The sequence below is a fragment of the Canis lupus genome, chromosome 25, assembly GCF_003254725.2.
Source record: "Canis lupus dingo isolate Sandy chromosome 25, ASM325472v2, whole genome shotgun sequence".
Classification (NCBI taxonomy): domain Eukaryota; kingdom Metazoa; phylum Chordata; class Mammalia; order Carnivora; family Canidae; genus Canis; species Canis lupus.
Window position 1 is genome coordinate 5,474,143 of NC_064267.1, and position 20,795 is coordinate 5,494,937.

At 38.8% G+C, this 20,795-nt stretch overlaps 1 protein-coding gene across 10 annotated transcripts in view; it reads right to left on the reverse strand.

The window, feature by feature from the left end:
• Nucleotides 1-11,158, reverse strand: part of NBEA (neurobeachin) — a 674,158-nt gene extending 663,000 nt beyond the window's left edge. For 3 of the 10 annotated variants that reach the window (XM_049101416.1, XM_049101413.1, XM_049101412.1), the window contains exon 1: nt 10,707-11,158. In XM_049101416.1, the coding sequence (XP_048957373.1) occupies nt 10,707-11,021 (315 nt within the window). In that variant the 5' untranslated portion in view covers nt 11,022-11,158. The remainder of the gene's footprint in view (nt 1-10,706) is intronic. The other 7 variants (XM_025462518.3, XM_035721141.2, XM_049101414.1 and 4 more) reach the window with 3 other exon arrangements.
• Nucleotides 11,159-20,795: the final 9,637 nt, after the last annotated feature.

A 20,795-nucleotide genomic window follows, 5' to 3' on the forward strand; every position in this document is an offset into this window, starting at 1 on the left:
CTGGGTGACTCTGTAGGTTAAGCATCTGCTTTCAGCCAAGGTCATGATTTCAGGATCCTGGGATGGAGCCCCTGCCCCCGACCCCACCATCAGACTCCCTACTTAGCAAGGACTCTGCTTCTCCCTCTCCCTCTGCCCCTCCTCCAGCTCATGCCCACCTATGCACACACGTTTTCTATTAAAAAACCTAAAAAAAAAAAAAAAAAAAAATTAGCATGCCTAGGAAACAATGGCAATTTTCTCTTTAATCATTTGTTTTCAATTGTGTATCACTATTATGTTGTTGGTGAAAATAAATTTCTGTATTAGTTAGCAATATATATTTCTTCTTGAAATAGAGCAATTCCATTGGCAAGTTAATATTTTTCTTATGACTTGTCCTGTAATACCTAACACCTAAGGTTTTTGTTTTTTGTTTTTTAATTTAATTTAGAATATTGGTCAGGAATCACTGGGGTGCAGTGGATAGAAACCCAACTCAAACTAGCTTAAAAAAATAAAACAGGAAATATATTTGCTTATTAATACATTGAAAAGTCTGGGGATATGTTGGGCACGAATGGTTCCAAAGATGTCATCCGTAATCTCTCTTGGTTCTAAGTGCCTCTGTGATAGGTCCATTCTCAAGTACACTCTGCTTCATGGTAACAGACTACCAGTCAAATATAGACTTATATTCTAAACGTCGTATCCACTCCAATGGTATCTTTCTCTTCCTCTGACAAATGAAAGAAGTTACCAAGCTACTCAGATGTGCAGCTAGATTTTTAACCAAAAGTTGTTACTGATGAGCCAGGTCCAGATTCTGTTTCATATTCAGGAAAGCTGAAAGGAATCCAGGGAAACTCCAAACCATATAAACAGAGTCAAGAAGGGATGACTCCTCAAAGGAGTGTTAAAAAATCTAAAACTGTTAGCAGCAGAAAGAATGGATATTATGCAGCCAAAACCAATAGAAAATTGTAATATTCTAGCCCCATACACCTTATACACCTTCTTATATACATAATTTTTAATACCCATGTTTAAAAATGTTACTACCTTAGCCACAATTAAAAAAAAAAAAGGTACTCATCACTTTAAGGGGATGCAGGGTGAGGAGGAGGTAAGGAATAGACAAAGACAACTCAAGTTACTGCATCAAGCTACAAGTCTAATAAATAAAATCTTTGTGCTATGAATTGGTCAGGTCCAAATGTGCGTTCTTTTTGGTGGTATGTCATTATCTGACAACATATAGCTATATAACAAATTTATCTCCCTGATACTTAACATAGGATGATAAAAGAACATAAATAATAATTCCTACTTAGAAGAGTGGCAAAGATAAACCATGGTCCTTAATTTGAAGCACAGAACATACACTACCGGTTAGAGTGGCAAGAATTTCTTATCCTAGCAATGAAGTTCCTTGTTCAGCCAATTCAGATGTATTCATTTCTCCTAGATCAGAAGACCTCATTTGTCCATCTACCCTTATGGCCTTAGATTTTCTGTCCAGCAGCTACACTGCTTTAGCAGCCTACTTCCTCTTACCTAAGCTTAGAACTGCCTTAGAAGGAAAAGAACACAAGTCTTCATTTACCAGACTTAAAGTCACTTAAAGAAGTAGTTTTCCTAAAATCATAATAACCTTTTGATCAATTAACTTCAGTCAACTGAATTAGCATCAAAGCCAGAATCTTGTTAAGGTACAGTTTACCAATCTTTTCCCTGAATAGCCAGGGGAATATTGAAAAAAGAAAACCAGAGCCAGGGGCATCACAAGGCTGGATTTCAAGTTATACTACAAAGCTGTAATCATCAAGACAGTGTGGTACTAGCACAAAAACAGACACATAGATCAATGGAACAGAAGACAGAAACCAGAAATGTGCCCTCAACTCTATGGTCAACTAATATTTGACAAAGCAGGAAAGACTGTCCACTGGAAAAAAGATAGTCTCCTCAGTAAATGGTGCTGGGAAAATTCTGTCATGTGCAGAAGAATGAAACTAGACCATTCTCTTACACCAGACACAAAGATAAACTCAAAATGGTGGAAAGATCTAAATGTGAAACAAGAATCCATCAAAATCCTAGAGGAGAACACAGGCAACACCCTTTTTGAACTTGGCCACAGCAACTTCTTGCAAGATACATCTATGAAGGCAAAGGAAACAAAAGCAAAAATGAACTATTGGAACTTAATCAAGATAAAAAGCTTCTGCACAGCAAAAGAAAGAGTCAACAAAAACTACAAGACAACCTACAGAATGGGAGAAGATATTTGCAAATGACATATCAGATAAAGGGCTGGTATCCAAGATCTATAAAGAACTTCTTAAACTCAACAGCAAAACAACAAACAATCCAATCATGAAATGGGCAAAAGACATGAAAAGAAATTTCACCAAAGAGGACACACACATGGCCAACAAGCACATGAGAAAATGTTCCACGTCACTTGCCATCAGGGAAATACAAATCAAAACCACAATGAGATCCCACCTCACACCACTGAGAATGGTGACAATTAACAAGACAGGAAACAACAAATGTTGGAGAGGATGTGGAGAAAGGGGAACCCTCCTGCACTGTTGGTGGGAATGTGAACTGGTGCAGCCACTCTGGAAAACTGTGTGGAGGTTCCTCAGAGAGTTAAAAATAGATCTGTCCTACGACCCAGCAATTGCACTGCTGGGGATTTACCCCAAAGATACAGATGCAGTGAAACGCCGGGAAACCTGCACCCCAATGTTTATAGCAGCAATGTCCACCATAGCTACACTGTGGAAGGAGCCTCAGTGTCCATTGAAAGATGAATGGATAAAGAAGATGTAGTCTATATATACAATGGAATATTACTCAGCCATCAGAAAGGATGAATAACCACCATTTGCTTCAACATGGATGGAACTGGAGGGTATTATGCTGAGTGAAGTAAGTCAATCGGAAAAGGACAAACATTATGTGGTTTCACTCATACGGGGAATATAAAAAATAGTGAAAGGGATTATAGGAGAAAGGAGAGAAAATGAGTGGGAAAAATCAGAGACGGTAACAGACCATGAGAGACTCCTAACTCTGGGAAACGAACAAGGGGTAGGAAGGGGAGGTGGGCAGGGGGATGGCGTGACTAGGTGACAGGCACTGAGGGGGGCACTTGATGGGATGAGCACTGGGTGTTATACTATATGTTGGCAAATCAAACTCCAATAAAAAATATACCAAAAAAAAAAAAAAAAAAAAGGTTTCCGACTTCTAAAAATTTCCTAACAATATTCAGTCTCCCAGCAATAGACTTTCATGGCAGTCATTCCCTTCACCCTCAGCTTAGTGATTTTCCTTGAAGCAATTTGAAACAATAACCTGGGTGAGGAGGCACAGGCTATACTCTTACTCATTCCCTGGAAGCACTCTCTTTTAAAGCTCTTTAGTAACTGGATTGTTACTTTGGTCAGGAAGCTGAGAGTATAATGCATGAGGTGCTTGAGAGAAGCTTATAAAACAGAATTTTATGTGATTCTAATTTAACCTCTTGCCTTTCCTCTTACCAAGTTTAGCATGGGGTAAAAAAAAAAAAAAAAAAAAAAAGCCTCTTCAACCTTCAAAGTTCTTGATATTCTGATTCTCTGCTATGCAGAAAAGGCCACTCTTACTTGGCAAGACAGTATTTTCTCTCTCTGCTTTCAAGGACACCCGCCTGTACCAAAGCTAGTTGCCCTCTTATGAAACAATATCAATGAAGGCCACAAAAAGTGGCCAAAACACTACAATATCACTAAAGTTACCACCTCAGTAATCCCATAGGCAAAGATAACACAGGTGACAATTTAAAACAGGTGTTCTGCAATTCCTTAAAAGTAACTTCTAGGGGAAAGCAAAGTCCTCATTGCCTTATACTCCATTTCAACGTTTAAGGTCTGTTCCTTACAACATCCATTTCCTAAAGTCTATGCTAGTAAGGATTCTTTCCATTTACAAGTGACAAAGATCCAATTTAAAATGACTTTAAGCTAAAATAATAATAAATTTTAAAAGAGAGAATTTAATGGTTAGAATATAATCACAGGGAACTCCAGGGGCTCAAGAATGTTATTTCTGTCTCTCTTGGCTCAGTCAGTTAAGCATCCAACTTGTGATTTCACCTCAGGTCATGACCTTGGGAGATCATGGGATCAAGTCCAGCTTTGAGCCCAGCATTGGGCTCTACGCTCAACAGGAAGTCTGCTCCAGGTTCTCTTTCTCCCTCTGTCCCACCCCTCTTCATGCAAATGCTCATGCTCACAGTTTGTAAAATAAATAAATCTTAAATATATATATATATATGTATATAATATTTCTCTCTCTTCATACTTAGTCAAATTCTAATATAGGCACTTCAATATAGCTATAGGATGAATCTACCAGTTCAGCATCCCCTATAGAGTTTCAGCACAAGTCCTATGACTGACCCTGTGACTCCTTTTGAGTTAAAATGTTCATCCCTACACCAATCATAGTGATTCTAGCCATGCCTGGGTAAATATGCCCAACCCACCTAAACAGCTGAACCAAAAGTGGCGGATAAGTGGTTCCTCAAAGGCAACTGCAATATCTTTACCAAAAAGGGAAATATGTATCCTAGACAGACAAAAACAAGAGATGTCCACTACTCCTGGTAATATGACATATTGGAACTTTTTAATTTCTACTCAAAGCACCGTATGCATTCCTTGCTAATAATAACATAATCTTTGTCATGTGCTTATATATTTGACATACACATAGGTTTACTGTAAGGAAAAGTCTTATCAGACTCTTATTTCTCCTCATATTCCAGTTTAAAATAACATTTACATGTATAGTAAGGCCTATATAATGCATACATATTCTCAACACGCTTTTCTAGTCATAGAACTAGACAATACATTAAATGAGTCTCATTTATTTCAGGATCTTGGGTCTGGACCTTACTGTTGATCATAATTTCAGAAACTGGTCCTCTACTTCCTAATAATAGGGTCATGCCTACTCAAAATTCATTTAACTTACCCAAGAGCCAAAAACATAAAAAATGAATATGAATCCTCAAATTCTGATATTAGATCCTAATAAACCCATTTTAAGTTGAAAACATCAAAAGCCAAAAATGCATTTAATACATCTAACATTCCGAACATCATTACTTGGCCTAGCCCATCTTAAAAATGCTGAGAATGCTTACATTAACCTACAATTGGGTAAGTCATCTAACTCAAAGCCTATTTTATAATAAAATGTTGAATATCTCCTGCAATTTATTGAATACTGTACTGAAAGTACAGAAAAACAGAATAGCTGTATAGGTACAGAATGGCTGTCAGTATATCAGTTGTTCAACATCATGATCCAGTGGGCTAACTGGGAGATATGACTTGCTGCCTAGCATCACAAGAGAGAATCATACTGTGTATCACTAGCCCAGGAAAAGATCAAAATTCTAAGTATGGTTTTTAGTAAGGGTGTATTACTTTTGCACCACTGTAAAGTCAAAAAAATCATAAGCTGAATTCAGTTAAGTCAGGGACTGTATGTACGCATAAAATAGCCTCTTGCTCTCATGGGGTTCACAGGGGCAACACATATAAATAATAGATAGATAGGTAGGTAGGTAGATAGATAGATAGATAGATAGATAGATAGATAACAATACTGGACATATAAATAAATAAATAACAATACTGGAGAGTGATAGGTGTGTCTTTTTATTAGGAGATACTGGTTTCCCCACTAATCAAAAGTAGAGTGTTCCTATGAAACTTTTCATAAGCCAAAATGGCATAAAGCAAAGGGTATCTCCCACTCTCCAGAAGTTGGCAATATGCTACTTCACTTTTACAAAAGACCTATTACAGCTACAGTAATGGCTTTTTTTGTAAAAGCAAAAATCTTCAGATTTCTTTTGGCTAACAAAAATAGGTAGTAATGTGGATCTTTCGTAAAAATTAAATGGCAAAACACCAACTTTTGAAAAGATACCTGTAAGCTGACAATGCACAAAATATGAAAAGTACAAGCAAGAAATTAGAAGCCTATGAGACTGATGCAAAATATTTAAAATAAACAGTCAAAAATGTAGATGGCTGAATTTTATGATACAGTAGTACATCAGTGATCCAAAATGGGGATTGAATCTGTTAGGACCACACTGTGTTTACAGAAAGCATGGCAAAGAGAGAATCTTAAGATACATTTATTTAACAGCACAGTATTTGCCAAAAACTGACTAGCAGTATATGAAATACTCAGAGTTAATATACCTTGTTCATAATCTGGCTATAGGATATTTGCTTTTTACTGTCTTTTTTTATTCAGGTATATTAACGTAACAGTGTCACATTAGTTTCAGGTGTTCAATATAATGATTCAACAATTCTATACATTTCTCAGTGCTCATCAAGACTGCTTTAGTGTCATTACATGACTAAATTAATCTTTCTGTGGAAAGTCTCAGAACTCTAGATAGTGCAACTTCCAAAGTTTACAAATTCATTCTTAATTTAACTTTCAATATCCAGTAGCAAAAATAAAATATAATTCAAGTTAATATGAAAAGACTTACATGACAACATAAGTTAAAATGCAGAAAATCATCTTTAAATATAAGTAAATGTGGTTCTGTTAATATTAAGGACTTTCCTGATGCAACTGCCTATTTTTAAAATAAATTTAGTTCAGATGCAAAACATACCTTTTGTTTGAGAAATTCTAAGTATCTTTAAAGTGAAAATGATTCTGATTATCAAGCTACAAATGAAAAACTCTAAGAAAACTTACTGTCACATTCCAGTATGAGAGAATCACTTATAAATTCCGTTTTAACAAAAATACTATAACCCATATGCACGGCAGGAGAGGAAATTTGCTCACAAATCCCGGGAAAAGTATCTTGTATTGCTTTCAATACAATATGCCATTCACACGTTAAAAAATGAAATGATCAGAGGAAATATTTTCTACAAGTAAAGATAACTGACAGTGCACTGTAATTTGCAAATAAAAATTTACAAATTAAATACTATAGAATTATACTACCCAAGACAGCTATTCAAACCCGGTGTGAATTCTTCCATTAAGTAAATATCTGTCCTCTGTTTTATCTTTTCTAAAACTATATTTATATTAAAATCTTTGATAAAAAGAAACTTTCATGTTATAAACAAACAACACATGATACTTACATAGCATTTACTTTAAGGACAGAAAAATCTTATATAAACATATGTTAAGGGCGTTTACAAAGGAAGCACTGGATTAAGCAGTATGCCTATTTTCTAACTGAAACAGGCAACCAAATGCCTAATCTACAGTTAGTCTCTCTTATACCACCTCATTAAATAATTCTTCCTAAAAGGACGCCTGGGTGGCTCAGAGGCTGAGCGTCTGTCTTTGGCTCAGGGCGTGATCCCAGAGTTCGGGGATCAAGTCCCACATCAGGCTCTCTGCATGGAGCCTGTTTCTCCTCCCTCTTCCTATGTCTCTGCCTCTCTCTGTCTCTCATGAAATAATAAATAAAATCTTAAAAAAAAAATCTTCCTAAAGCCAAAGTTTGTTGATGATCAGCTTCTCTCACAGCTACACTGCAAAATTCTTGACAGTATACTCTTATTGTAACACTATTTACAAATTAATTTACTCATCTTCCTGATGCTATAGTGCTATATTTTAATGCTTCAAGTTAAAAAGTATCATTATACAAAAATATATCCATCTACAATAGAAATTATTCATTCTATTTATCATTGCATTGATGATTCTTCCACAAATTCACAATCCACCTGAGTAATGGAAATAGCTCTACCTTTGGCAAACAAAAAGCAGAAAAATTACAGCCATGGCTGTGTAGTGTCCTATATTTCACTACATGCTTAAACTTTACTCAGCAAAACTTTTAATTCTTTGGGCAAGGTTAGAGAGAAATAGCACCTGAAAACCAAGTATTAGTATTCTCATACTGAGATAAAGAACGTACAAGAAAAACAGAAAAATATTTGGCAAAGGTGACTGAGACTGTTTAACGTAGAAACTGTTTTGTTTTCAAGTTTCATTAGTTCCTCTCCCTTCTCTCCTCCTCCATTCACTATTTCCACCTACTTTTTAAATTTAATGTTTTAAATTAAGATTGAAAATTGTAAAAAAAAAAAAAAACTCATTTTAGAGATAATATTAGAGGCCTCCAAATTCTAACCAGTCACTGAGTTCCCTAAATGGATTGTACTGATTTATCTTTTAAGAAAATAGAATTAAGTTTTGATAATTATTTTTTTAGATGCCTAGGATTTCCAAATATTTTCAGAATCAGCTTAAATTTTCACATAACATTTCTATCATGAGATAATTAGAAAGATAAAGCTTTAAACCTACGGTTCAAGAAATATTACCCTTCAAGTGATCAATTTGTATTCGGAAATCAATATAACTAACCTAACAGTAAATAGCTCCTTTTGTCATATATTCTTTTCTCCAAAACTTTCCATTTAAAGACCTATTGCATTCTTTAAATACGTACAAAGATATTTTAAACCTAACCTTTTTTATTCCAAAATCAATGCAGTTACAAGGTTTTATGTGGATTTGGGATGTAACCTTTCACTATTACCTTATTTCTGATTACTCTAATTAAGCTTAACAGTAAAGTTAGTCTCTAACATAATGTTTGCATACTGAGACTTCACGCCAGATTTTCATTGCACTGAGGGAGAGTTAAATTTCTTTTCTATCTCAAAAGAAGTATTTCGCTTCCTTTCTTAACCTACTGTATATCTATAGAACCCCATCTGTTAGGAACTGATCTGGCATACATCAGTAGTGCTGCAGAGTCCAAACTGGTTACACATTCAAATCAGTTTCCAGCTTGGGAGAGCTCTATTGCCTCTTATCGTGTTAAAATGTATTTGTATGCTAAGTAAGCATACAAATACGTATTAAAATAACCTAATATCACATCATCTAAAGTAAAAATGGTATTGGTTAGTTGAAAGCTGGAAAACTTTAAATGTGTTCTTTCGAATTTACAGAAATACAGTACCTGCTAACATACTACAGTATTTTGATATTTCACCTTGTTTATTTTAAGAAAAGGCAAGTACTGACCTTCTACTTGCTGCTGGTTAAAATCAAAACTATCAAGAAACAATATTTCTGGTATTGTTTTGAAAAGAATTAGGTCATATTGAGGTGACATTTCCCTAAACTTGCAATGACTTTTGTAGTGATTTAAGGGTACACAGAGTTAGAAAGAGGTGTATTCTTTTTAAATAGTAATAAATATAACAAAGATACATTCTCCTATCTCTGACTTGAGGTACTAGCAAAAAAAGAAAAAAAACAAAAACCAGCTTTAACTTTTCTGTGAATTTAAGAGGTTCATAATAAGCCATAGACATTAATCCATATCTCAGGACACCACTGCTGTAGCTGCAGCTTTCTTTCAGTTTTCCAGTAAATCAAATAAAAATAATTGCTTGGCTGAAAAATCAGACTATTATAAAATCTCCCTGTAAGCATATTTTTATATTTCTGTGACTCCACACCAAATACAACAATCAATAGACTGGTCTTGATTTAAGCCTGGTCTTCCAAAACCCTGCCTTAACAGTATGTCAAAGACTAGATGTTGCAGAGGAAACTGTTTTAAAATCTTTGCTGCAGCAAAAAAAAAACTGCATTTGCAAAACACTAAAAATGAACTACTCTTAATTATCCGCAGTTTATGATTCTCCTCTATTTCTTCTCATTTCTTCCCCTGACATCTTGAACACTCCTCAGCCTCTCTGTATATAGCGCAAAACATTAAGTCATACACAGTTCTGCAGTAACTCTTTCTTCTCATGAAAGAAACCCAAACCTATGGCTGCATTTAACACCTTTCCTCTAGCCTTTATCCACATGCCACGCTCTCAGAAGGCAACGTAGAAAACCAACCTGTATGATTCGGTGCCCTCACATCTCGGGTGCACAAAAAACAAAAAACCAACAACAACAAAAAGACTAGGAGGTCAGCATATTCAGGGCAATATTACAAGGGAAGAAGGCTGCCTAAGAGGAGACGGGGCGAGGGGGTGGGGGGTGGGGGGTGGGGTGGGGTGGGGTGGGGATGGGGACGGGGATGGGGCCACAACACTCTCCATCACGGCCCTCTGGATATATTTAAAGGCAGATGCAAAACTGCATCATTTTTCTCATTCAAAAACATCACACCCCAGCTGCTCAAGTTAGAGCTAATGCGCTTCTCCCATTTCAGTAGCACGGGGGAATTTAGGCTCCAGGGGCAAGGCTTTCATCCTCGGAGAGCGACACCACAGACAATTAAGAGTGTGCAAGAAAGAACCCCCAGAGAAAAGGAGGCCTCCTCTTCCCCCTAACGAAACTCTCAAGCCGACCCAAAACCTGCAGGGCAAGGAATGATTTCTACTCATAGCCGGGAGAAGTGATAATAAGCGGTGTTAAGTTGGGCACTGCACTCAGGTGGCAGGAGAGGGCCCGAGAGGCTCAGGGAGGCGGCGCGGCTACGGCTGCGCGCAGGCAGGTCACCCGCTGGGCACTACCCGCCGGACGCCCCGTGCTCCCGGGGCCGCGCGGCGAGGGCGACCCCGGGCTGGGGGTGCGGGTGCGGGTGCGGGTGCGGGTGCGTGGGAGCGAGAGGCTGGGGAGCACGGCGATGGGGGCCGCGGGGCAGGTGGGGAGCACGCCTCTTCCCTTACCAGGTTGAGCACCGTCTCCACGATGTCCCTGTTGCTGACCTCTCCGACCTGTATGAGTCCAATCAACACTGCGAATTTCATCCGGATGTTGCGGATCGGCACCGAAGGGTTAATCATCCCCGCGGGCAGCACCACCGAGCCGGAGCCGGACGCCCCCCTCAGCTCGCCCATCCCGGGGCCCCCGCCGCCCCCGCCGCCCCCGCCGCCTCCGCCGCCGCCGCCTCCGCCGCCGCCTCCGCCTCCGGCCCCGACGGCGATGAGCCCCACGGGCTGAGGCTCGAGCCCCGGGCCCGGGCCCGGCTTCTCGCTCGCCATTTGACCCCCTTCTGGGGAGAAGGCAAGAGCAGAGGCGCTGCCTCCGCCGGTTCCGTTACACCTGCCTCGGCCCCCGCCCCCCGGCCGTCGCCTCGGAGCCCCAGCATCCACCAGCGCCGCGGCGCCGGGCCCGCTCCCGCCTGCGCGTCAGCCCGGCCCGCTCCGGCGCCCTCCCCCGCAGAGGCGGCGGGTTATTCCCAGGCTTATTCCCGGCGGCGGCTGCGCCGCAAACCGCTGCCCGCCCGGCTCGCGGCAGTGCCCGCCCAGCAGCTGTGGCTGTGCCTGTGCCTGTGCCTGTGCCGCCGCCGCCGCCTCGCTCTCCCCCTCCCGGTCCGTCCGGCCCGGCCCGCCCCCCGCGGAGATGCGGCCGACGCTCCGAAAAGCCCTGGGGCGCGAGCTCTGGCCGCGACGCTGGCGGGTGCTGGAGCTCGGGCTGCGGCCTCCGCGGCTGACGCTGCTGCCGCCGCTGCTGCGGGCGCCCCCGTTGTTGTGAAGCCCCGACGCCGCCGCTCACTCCGCCATGTTGCCGCCCCCTGCCTGCGGTAGCGGCCGCCGCGCCTGCGCAGAGCCTCCGGGGGCGGAGCCCCGCGGCTCCCCCGCTTCTGCCCGGCCCTCCATCCCTCTCCGCCCACCCGCCCCGACACCCGTGTCCGTCCCCCAACCACCAACCACCAACCACCCAGAACGGATAGACAGGTGAGCAGGTGCACGGGCCGCTGCCAGCCCCTGGGGCGAGCTGCTAGAGGCGGGGCGCGCGGTGGCTTCCTCGTACTTTTCCCCTTGAGGGTGGGATCCCCCTGTGGGGAAGGACACCGTGAGCGTGTCTTGCCTTCGCCGCCTCCCCCTTCTTCCCTCAGTATCCTTTTGCTAACAGGAGGCTCATCGTCTTGGTCTTCACCATTGCGTCCGGCAGCCGCCACGGCCAGTGCCACACGCCTCGGGAGGTAGGGGAGTGGCGGACGGCCTCTTGCCGCCCCTCTTCGCCCTCCTCGCGGTTCCGCCCGCCTGCCCCGCCCCCCTCCACACGCACCCCCAAGCCCCTAATTTCCCAAATAAGAAGTGGCTGGCAAAGCAGAAACAAACGCGCCGTGGAGCAAGAGCTTGCATTGTCCGGGAAGGATACAGACGGAATGTAATGGGTCTTTTTCTACGGCCATGAGGGAGGCTGACACCTGCACACACAGGCACGACTTAAAATAGAACTTGTCACACCGTGATCCGCCCTGGATGGAGCTCTGAACAACAAACAGCTCTCGAGCTCACCTACCAGCCTAAAAAGCCTGCACTGACTGACACTAGAGGGTAGTTCGGTGGGAGCTACAAATCCCACATTTCAAAAATCCCCTGCGATCCTCAGGTATGATGCCAACTAACGATGCTTCCCTTCTCCTGAGTCACGTACAGCTCAAAGATTTTTGAAATTATCTAAGAATATAGGGAATCTTCATGGCCACCTTTAATCTTGAAAAAAGTAGATCGCTCTATCTGCATAAATATCAAAGCAAAAATATTACTGCTTAAGAAAATTAAAATGTGTATAGTAATCTGGCTGCTAGATTACTAAACAAGCGGGACTGCTGTTTTCTCCTTTGAAATGAAGGATGTACTTTTTTGATATTTCATGAAGTATGCCCTTTTCAATAAAGATATATTACAAGCCACCAGAAATACTCAGCATCTTGAGGTACATTCAAGTCATTCTACTTGTCATCTCAAATAAAAAAGAGTCAATATACAAATCTATCATAATTTGTTTTGTGATTATTCACATTTAATTGGACTAGCTAGTCAAGTTATCTGTCAGGATACTGGAACATGGTAAAGTTCTAAAATAGTATAGGTTATGTGTAATGAAGCTCTTCAAAACCAGCACTTATGATTAGTTTTTAATTGTGTATGAATTTGTTTAAACTTGCACTGAATTGATTGAATTATTAAGCAAAAAAAAATCCTTTGGAAAGAAGTGATAATTGCTATGTCCATTTATATTAAATAACAATTGAATTACAAAATGTTATAATGATCGAAACTGTAGGGAAAGCTTATAAAACCAATAACTTTTAATAGTCTGACTTTGATATGCTCTAATTTAAAAATCCTGTGACACATAGCATTTGTGCTATAAATGCCCGTAGCATTTATGGTGTTATCTATTTTTGTGAGCACCATTTTCATTTGTAAATCTAAAATAATATATCTTGAATATGTAAATCCAGATGGAAAGATCATCACACTAGCTTTTTTTCACCTTGCTGTGTGTAAAAATGGCACCAGGTTGTACCTCTTGCTGTTTTTAGATGTCTTGCACGAGTGCTTTGAGAGACAGTGACAGCCTCAACTTTCTATTTCCTTTCCCAGTGAATAGCTTAACATCATTTTAATATCTCCACTTTAATTTTCCCTGTTTTGCTTCTTAAGCACTACGTGTGGCCCTTTGGGTTTTTTTTTTCTTGTTTGTTCATTTCATATTTGTTCATTTTCCTTTAGCAGAGATCGGGAGTGGGTAAAAAGAGTATTACTTTTTCAAAGTAAGAAACCCCAGCTTCTGTTGCAGACTTAATTCAATATTAGAAATATTTAAAAGAGCTTACCAATTAAAAAGCATTCTCCAGTACACTGTCAGGTCCTTGATGACAGTGTGATACTATGGAAAGTGCACAGTCTTTGGAATCATCCTCACAACTTACTACCTGTGCAGCCTACTCAATTCATTGAGCGAAGCCTCCTCATTCACTAACAGGAATGAGAATACCTATCCCATAGGAAAGGGATGAATTCAGTGAAACTACTTGAACTCAGCAGCCAGCACATCGTAAATGTGTCCTCGTTTCCTTAGTATATAGGCACAATATATGTTGAATGACCTGTAAACATGTGTAAAACCAATTACAACTACATACAAGTCTTTATAATTGCACAGTTATATGTTTTCAATACTAACCCCGAAAGCATAAAGTTTAGAAAAGACAGCAGGTTAGTTTCCTTTTAGCCTACAAAGCCTATTTCCCTATAAATGTACAAATAGATTAGTGTTTGCATTAGCAATATTCTGAAATAAAAGATCGTTACATAATAGAAGCTACCTAAAATGTTCATATTTTTAAATCTCCAGATTTAAAATGTTTTATGTGGTGAATATTAGTTTTGTATACATTTTTATTTTAATATATGCATACCCCTACTTCCAAAGGACATTTTTCAGTGATAAGAAGCCCATGAATCTGAGGGGTTTTTTTTAAAGATTTTATTTATTTATTCATGAGAGACACAGAGAGAGAGAGGCAGAGACACAGGCAGAGGGAGAAGCAGGCTCCCTGCAGGGAGCCCGATATGGGACTTGATCCCAGGACCCCGGGATCACCCCTCAGCCAAGGGCAGACTCTGAACCACTGAGCCACACAAGCGCCCCATGAATCTGAGTTTTAAGAAGCAATATTTTTTTAATTGTAATTCCAGTATAGTTAACATTACATTGTTAGACGAGTTTCGGGTGTACACTGTAGTGATTTGGTATTGTAAATGATGTATCAAGAACCAATATTGCATAGTGATTTTGAACACATGCCCCAGGTTTAGTAGATCCTGAGTTTGGATTCCAGTTCCTGCAGCCACTTATCTGTGTAATCTTGGGCAAATGACCTCCTCAAAGCCATAGTTTATCCTACCCAGAGTTGAGATTCATAGGATTAAAGGATGAGAAGAGCTAATATATTTAATGTACTAATGTAGTAGCAAGCGTCAATCAATATGTTTTTGTTCATTGGCTGTGAAAAAACACAATGTTGTAGTTATTTCTGTGTCTTCAGCACCTAACATGGCTGACTTATAATTTACAATGAATAGATGTGTTCAAAAATGAATAAATAAAAAATAGCAATTCTCCAGGCTAAATATCCCGATTCCCTTGACTTGTTCTTTAAAGAAAAGGTTTCTAGTTATCCTCTAAATTTTATCTGAAAAGTATGTAGTAGGTTTAGATCAGTACAAAACAGAGGGTAACTCTTACCCAAAACTCAACCTTTAGAAATATAACTCCTGTTAATGTAACCCCATATCTTCATTTTGGTTTGGTTCTAGGTTTTATGGCAACATAATGCTAATGATTCCTGTTTGGCACATAGTAAGTTCTTAAATAATTTCAATTCCATTATCCTCTCATGTTAAAATTCTTATCAACTGAAATATCAAGATTTTTGTTTCATTTTTATTATTTTGTTTTGTTTATAGACATGCTGCTGCTAAAAAGCAACACAAACCCTACATATAGATTTTGAAATATAAAGTGCAGAATTGTACATACATATTCAGATTTAGTTTAATTCCATTTTTATCTATTCAATTTTTCTATTTAATTTTCTATTTAAATTTAATTTGCTGGGAATTTCTTAATCCTATTTATATCATGCAAAAATTTGTCTTATTATTAGATTGTCAGCATACTTGAGCACAATTCTTCTATGTCTTCAACCAAATATTTGATTGAATAGGATAAAAACAGCTCTATATTCACTAGATACATTGATTGAAATCAATTTACATTTTTCAAACCATAGTCCTCAACCCATTAGTGAGCCATGAAATAGATATAGTAGGTTGCAACCAGCAGTTTAATGAAACAGAATGGAAAATATCAAAATGCATCTATTATTTTAATTGTATACACGCATATATACATATTTATGTACATGTGAGCTTACTAGGTAATCATGTAAAATGTATCTTTTACTGTAAACATAACCAAAAAGTTTGAAAATCACTGATTTAAGTTGTTTTTAAGCACCTGTTTGGCATAATCCTTCAACTATTAAACAGCTACCATCCTGTGCTAACAACTAGCTCATGTTTCTCTAACTTGTGCAGAAGAATATCATGAGAGAACTCGACAACTGGCTAAAGTCTGGATACGCTGTCTCTGTGGGCAAAATTAAAGTAAATACTATAGAGGGATGTGAATTGTTACCGTTTTTTCCAATAACTACAACATAAACAAGAAAATGTGCTTAATATGACATGACTTACTGCTCCCTTTTGTAATGAATGAACCATTCTATAATCTCACCCCCAGGGAATATTAAGCTACCTGCTGTGATTATTCAAGATTTATCTCCTCTTTCTCCCCTTTGGCACTTTAATCTGTGGCCCTTCCCCAAGACTTCTCAAAGACCCCTGAGAATTGTTCAACGTGATCTAGTTTTCAGATTCTTTCAGGATCAATAATTATAATTTGTCCTGCCTTAGGAACTTGAAATCATTTAGACTAGTTCAGTGCCTTTTTACAATTTCTTCACCAAATCTTAATTTCACTTTCCTCCAGCTATGTAGTTCTACCTTTTTCACCCCACTACTTTTTCTCCTGAACAGAAAACACAGACACAAAATAGAAATTCAGTATTTGTTAACAAATTTGACCCAGATTTGTAATGGCTAAAATGTTGATGCTTACTAGCCAACACATATTTGAGGGCCTACTGTGTACAAGAAAGTAGACCCACCAAAATGAATTATTTCAAATTGTCCATTTAATTAGCAAGTCAATACATTAAAAGTATCAAATGAGTGCTACAGAAATAACAGGTACTCTTGAATTTCGAAGGATGTAGACATCATGCAAACAGCATACCACATATGTATACCCTCAAATATCCACATAAACATACATACAAATTCACACCCACATACATGTTCACCATCAGATTAGTCATACTTCTGCCCCTTCTTCCTCAGCAACATGCCCAGCATGTATCTCATTCTTTTCATTCTCAGTGAGATCCTGCTCACTTCATAACTGCTCTTGTCTCCACTCTCATTCTTCGCCAGTCCACCCTGTACACAGTAATTTTCCTAAGGCTCCACCCTGGTGGAAGAAGTAGTGTGGTCAGAATTTTTAGCTTATTAATCATAATAACTTCTAAGTGCATACAAGTCATCTGCTCAAAAAAATCACCCATAATTCTCTTTACCTAATAAATGAAGCCGAGAGTCCATATCTTAGTACCCAATGCCCTCCATTCTTAAGCTTACTTTCTAGTTTACCTCATTCTGCTCTGGACAAAAACCATACAGCAATAGCTCTTAACATTTTTAATTATTTTTCATGAAAAAGAACCATAGTCTCCTGGACTCCTACCTGAGAGATTTATTAATTTAAAATCCATCGAGAAAAATACAGTATTGAAAAGCTATTTTCAATAAAATAATGCTATTCAAATAGTGTTTACATTTTAAAAATCACAACATTTTTATATATTTGAATGCAAACACACACACTGTGTTGTGGGTTGAATTGTGTCCCCCCCTAAATAATATGTTCAAATCCTGCCCCATGTACCTGGGAATGTGACCTTGTTTGGAAGTAGGGCCTTTGTAGATACTATCAAATTCAGATGAGGTTCTACTGGAGTTAGGTAGGCCCTTCAAATATGACTGGTATTCTTATAAAAATAAAGGGGGGGGGATACACAGCTGACTAGGCACACAGAAGGATGATGATGGGAAAACAGGCATAGGAAAGAAGCCATGTAAAGACAGAGGCAGAGATTGAAGTAACACTGCCCTGATCCTAGGAAATCTAAGGATTGCTGGCAACCACAAGAAGCTAGGAAAAGGCAAGGAAGGACTTTTTTAAAAGTGACATATACTTGACATACTATGTTATATTTGTTTCAGATGTACAACATAGCGATTTGACAATTTTATACATTACTCTGCTACCATAATATAGTCATCATCTGTCACCATACAACATTATTACAATATTATTGGCTTTATTTCCTATGCTGTCCTTTTCATTTTCATGACTTACCTATTTTATAACTGGAAGTTTGAATCTCTTAGTCTCCTTCACCTATTTCACCCATTCCCCATATACCTTCCCTCTGACAACCCCAGTTTGTTCTCTGTACTTAAGTCTGTTGGTTTTGTTTTGTTTGTTCCTTTGTTTTGCTTTTTAGATTCCACATATAAGTAAAATCAATGATATTTGTCTTTCTCTGATATGGGAAACAGTATGGAGATTCCTCAAAAAATTAAAAATAGAAAAATCATATGATCTAATAATTCTACTACTATTTACCCAAAGAAAACAACATACTAATTCAAAAAGACATATGCACCCCTATGTTTATTGCAACATTATTTACAAAGCGAAGATATGGAAGCAATCCAAGTGTTCATCAATAGATGAATGGATAAAGATAGTATGATATCTGTCTATCCAATGGGATATTACTCAACCATAAAAAAGAATGAAATCTTGCTATTTGTGACACCATGAATGGATTTAAAGGGTATTATGCTAAATGAAATAAGTCAGACAGAGAAAGGAAATATTCTTTTCTAGAGCCTTCAGAAAAACATGGCCCTGTTGATACCTTGATTTTGAACTTCTAGATTCCAGAACTGTGAGAGAATTAATTTCTATTGTTTTAAGCCACCTAGTCTATGGCATTTTGTTACAGCAGCCCTACAAAACTAATGGACATATATGCAAGATAAATGTGTTTGCATTTTGTATTTGTATTTGTCCATAAACAATACCTGATGTATATAAGCATTCATGGATCACTTTCAATAATTCTGAGGTCCCCAGATAGGGAAACAATGCTTTAACCAAACTGAAGCACTATATTCCCAATTAATACATTATGCTTTCCTATTTTGGTACCTTCCTCATGTTCTTCCTTCTATCTATAGCACTGTCCTCCTTACCCATCCTATTGAAATTCCTTCCAGCCTAAATGCCACCTTCATGAATACATTCAAAATACCACCTAGGTGAAAGGGATCTGAAATTGGTACCCATTTCCAGCATTAAAAAAAAAAACACAGATTCTGACTTCTTTTTTTTAAAGATTTTATTTATTTATTCATGAGAAACACACAGAGAGAGAGGCAGAGACACAGGCAGAGGGAGAAGCAGGCTCCATCCCAGGACTCCAGGATCACGCCCTGAGCCGAAGCCAGACACTCAACCGCTGAGCCATCCAGGTGTCCCAGATTCTGACTTTTTTGTTGTTTTCAGGTAGTATAGTTGACAAATTTTCACCTAAATAGTTTCCATCTTCACTATCATTTTCCAAAAGTAAGAAATTCACAGGAATATATATATATATATATATATATATATATATAGTCAGGACTCTATATATATATAAAATCATATATAATCCTATAATCCCTATAATTCCTTCACTGAAAAAAATTTTTTAAAAGAATATATGTAATTATTTTCATACTAATAAACATTGAAAGTATGTTAAAGATGGAGTTTATGGTTGATTGTTGTCAACCATTATAGCTATCATAGACTGTTCATCTACTATCTGCATGCACTTTTACATGTACTAGTACTAATCCTTACTACAGTCCTGCAAGTAAAATCTCATCGTTCCCATTTTTCAAATGAGGAAACTAATATGAAGAGATTGTGAGTTGGGCAAAGTCATACTTTAAGTGACAAAATTGGGATTTGATCCCCCCAGGTATAGCTGGCTAAAGCCTCAGGTGTATTCACTATCCTACATGTTCTACATTGGGACCTGGACTGAGGCCATTAGTTCATTTCTACCAAATTTACAAGAAGAAAGATAATGAGATTGGCGAAGTTTATTTTATTTTATTTTATTTTATTTTATTTTATTTTATTTTATTTTATTTTATTTTTTATTGGTGTTCAATTTACTAACATACAGAATAACCCCCAGTGCCCGTCACCCATTCACTCCCACCCCCCGCCCTCCTCCCCTTCTACCACCCCTAGTTCGTTTCCCAGAGTTAGCAGTCTTTACGTTCTGTCTCCCTTTCTGATATTTCCCACACATTTCTTCTCCCTTCCCTTATATTCCCTTTCACTATTATTTATATTCCCCAAATGAATGAGAACATATAATGTTTGTCCTTCTCCGACTGGCTTACTTCACTCAGCATAATACCCTCCAGTTCCATCCACGTTGAAGCAAATGGTGGGTATTTGTCATTTCTAATAGCTGAGTAATATTACATTGTATACATAAACCACATCTTCTTTATCCATTCATCTTTCGTTGGACACCGAGGCTCCTTCCACAGTTTGGCTATCATGGCCATTGCTGCTATAAACATCGGGGTGCAGGTGTCCCGGTGTTTCATTGCATCTGTATCTTTGGGGTAAATCCCCAACAGTGCAATTGCTGGGTCGTAGGGCAGGTATATTTTTAACTGTTTGAGGAACCTCCACACAGTTTTCCAGAGTGGCTGCACCAGTTCACATTCCCACCAACAGTGTATGAGGGTTCCCTTTTCTCCGCATCCTCTCCAACATTTGTTGTTTCCTGCCTTGTTAATTTGCCCCATTCTCACTGGTGTGAGGTGGTATCTCATTGTGGTTTTGATTTGTATTTCCCTGATGGCAAGTGATGCAGAGCATTTTCTCATATGCATGTTGGCCATGTCTATGTCTTCCTCTGTGAGATTTCTGTTCATGTCTTTTGCCCATTTCATAAGATAGATAAACCATTAGCCAGCCTTATTAAAAAGAAGAGAGAGAAGACTCAAATTAATAAAATGAATGAGAAAGGAGAGATCACTACCAACACCAAGGAAATACAAACGATTTTAAAAACATATTATGAACAGCTATACGCCAATAAATTAGGCAATCTAGAAGAAATGGACGCATTCCTGGAAAGCCACAAACTACCAAAACTGGAACAGGAAGAAATAGAAAACCTGAACAGGCCAATAACCAGGGAGGAAATTGAAGCAGTCATCAAAAACCTCCCAAGACACGAAGTTTAT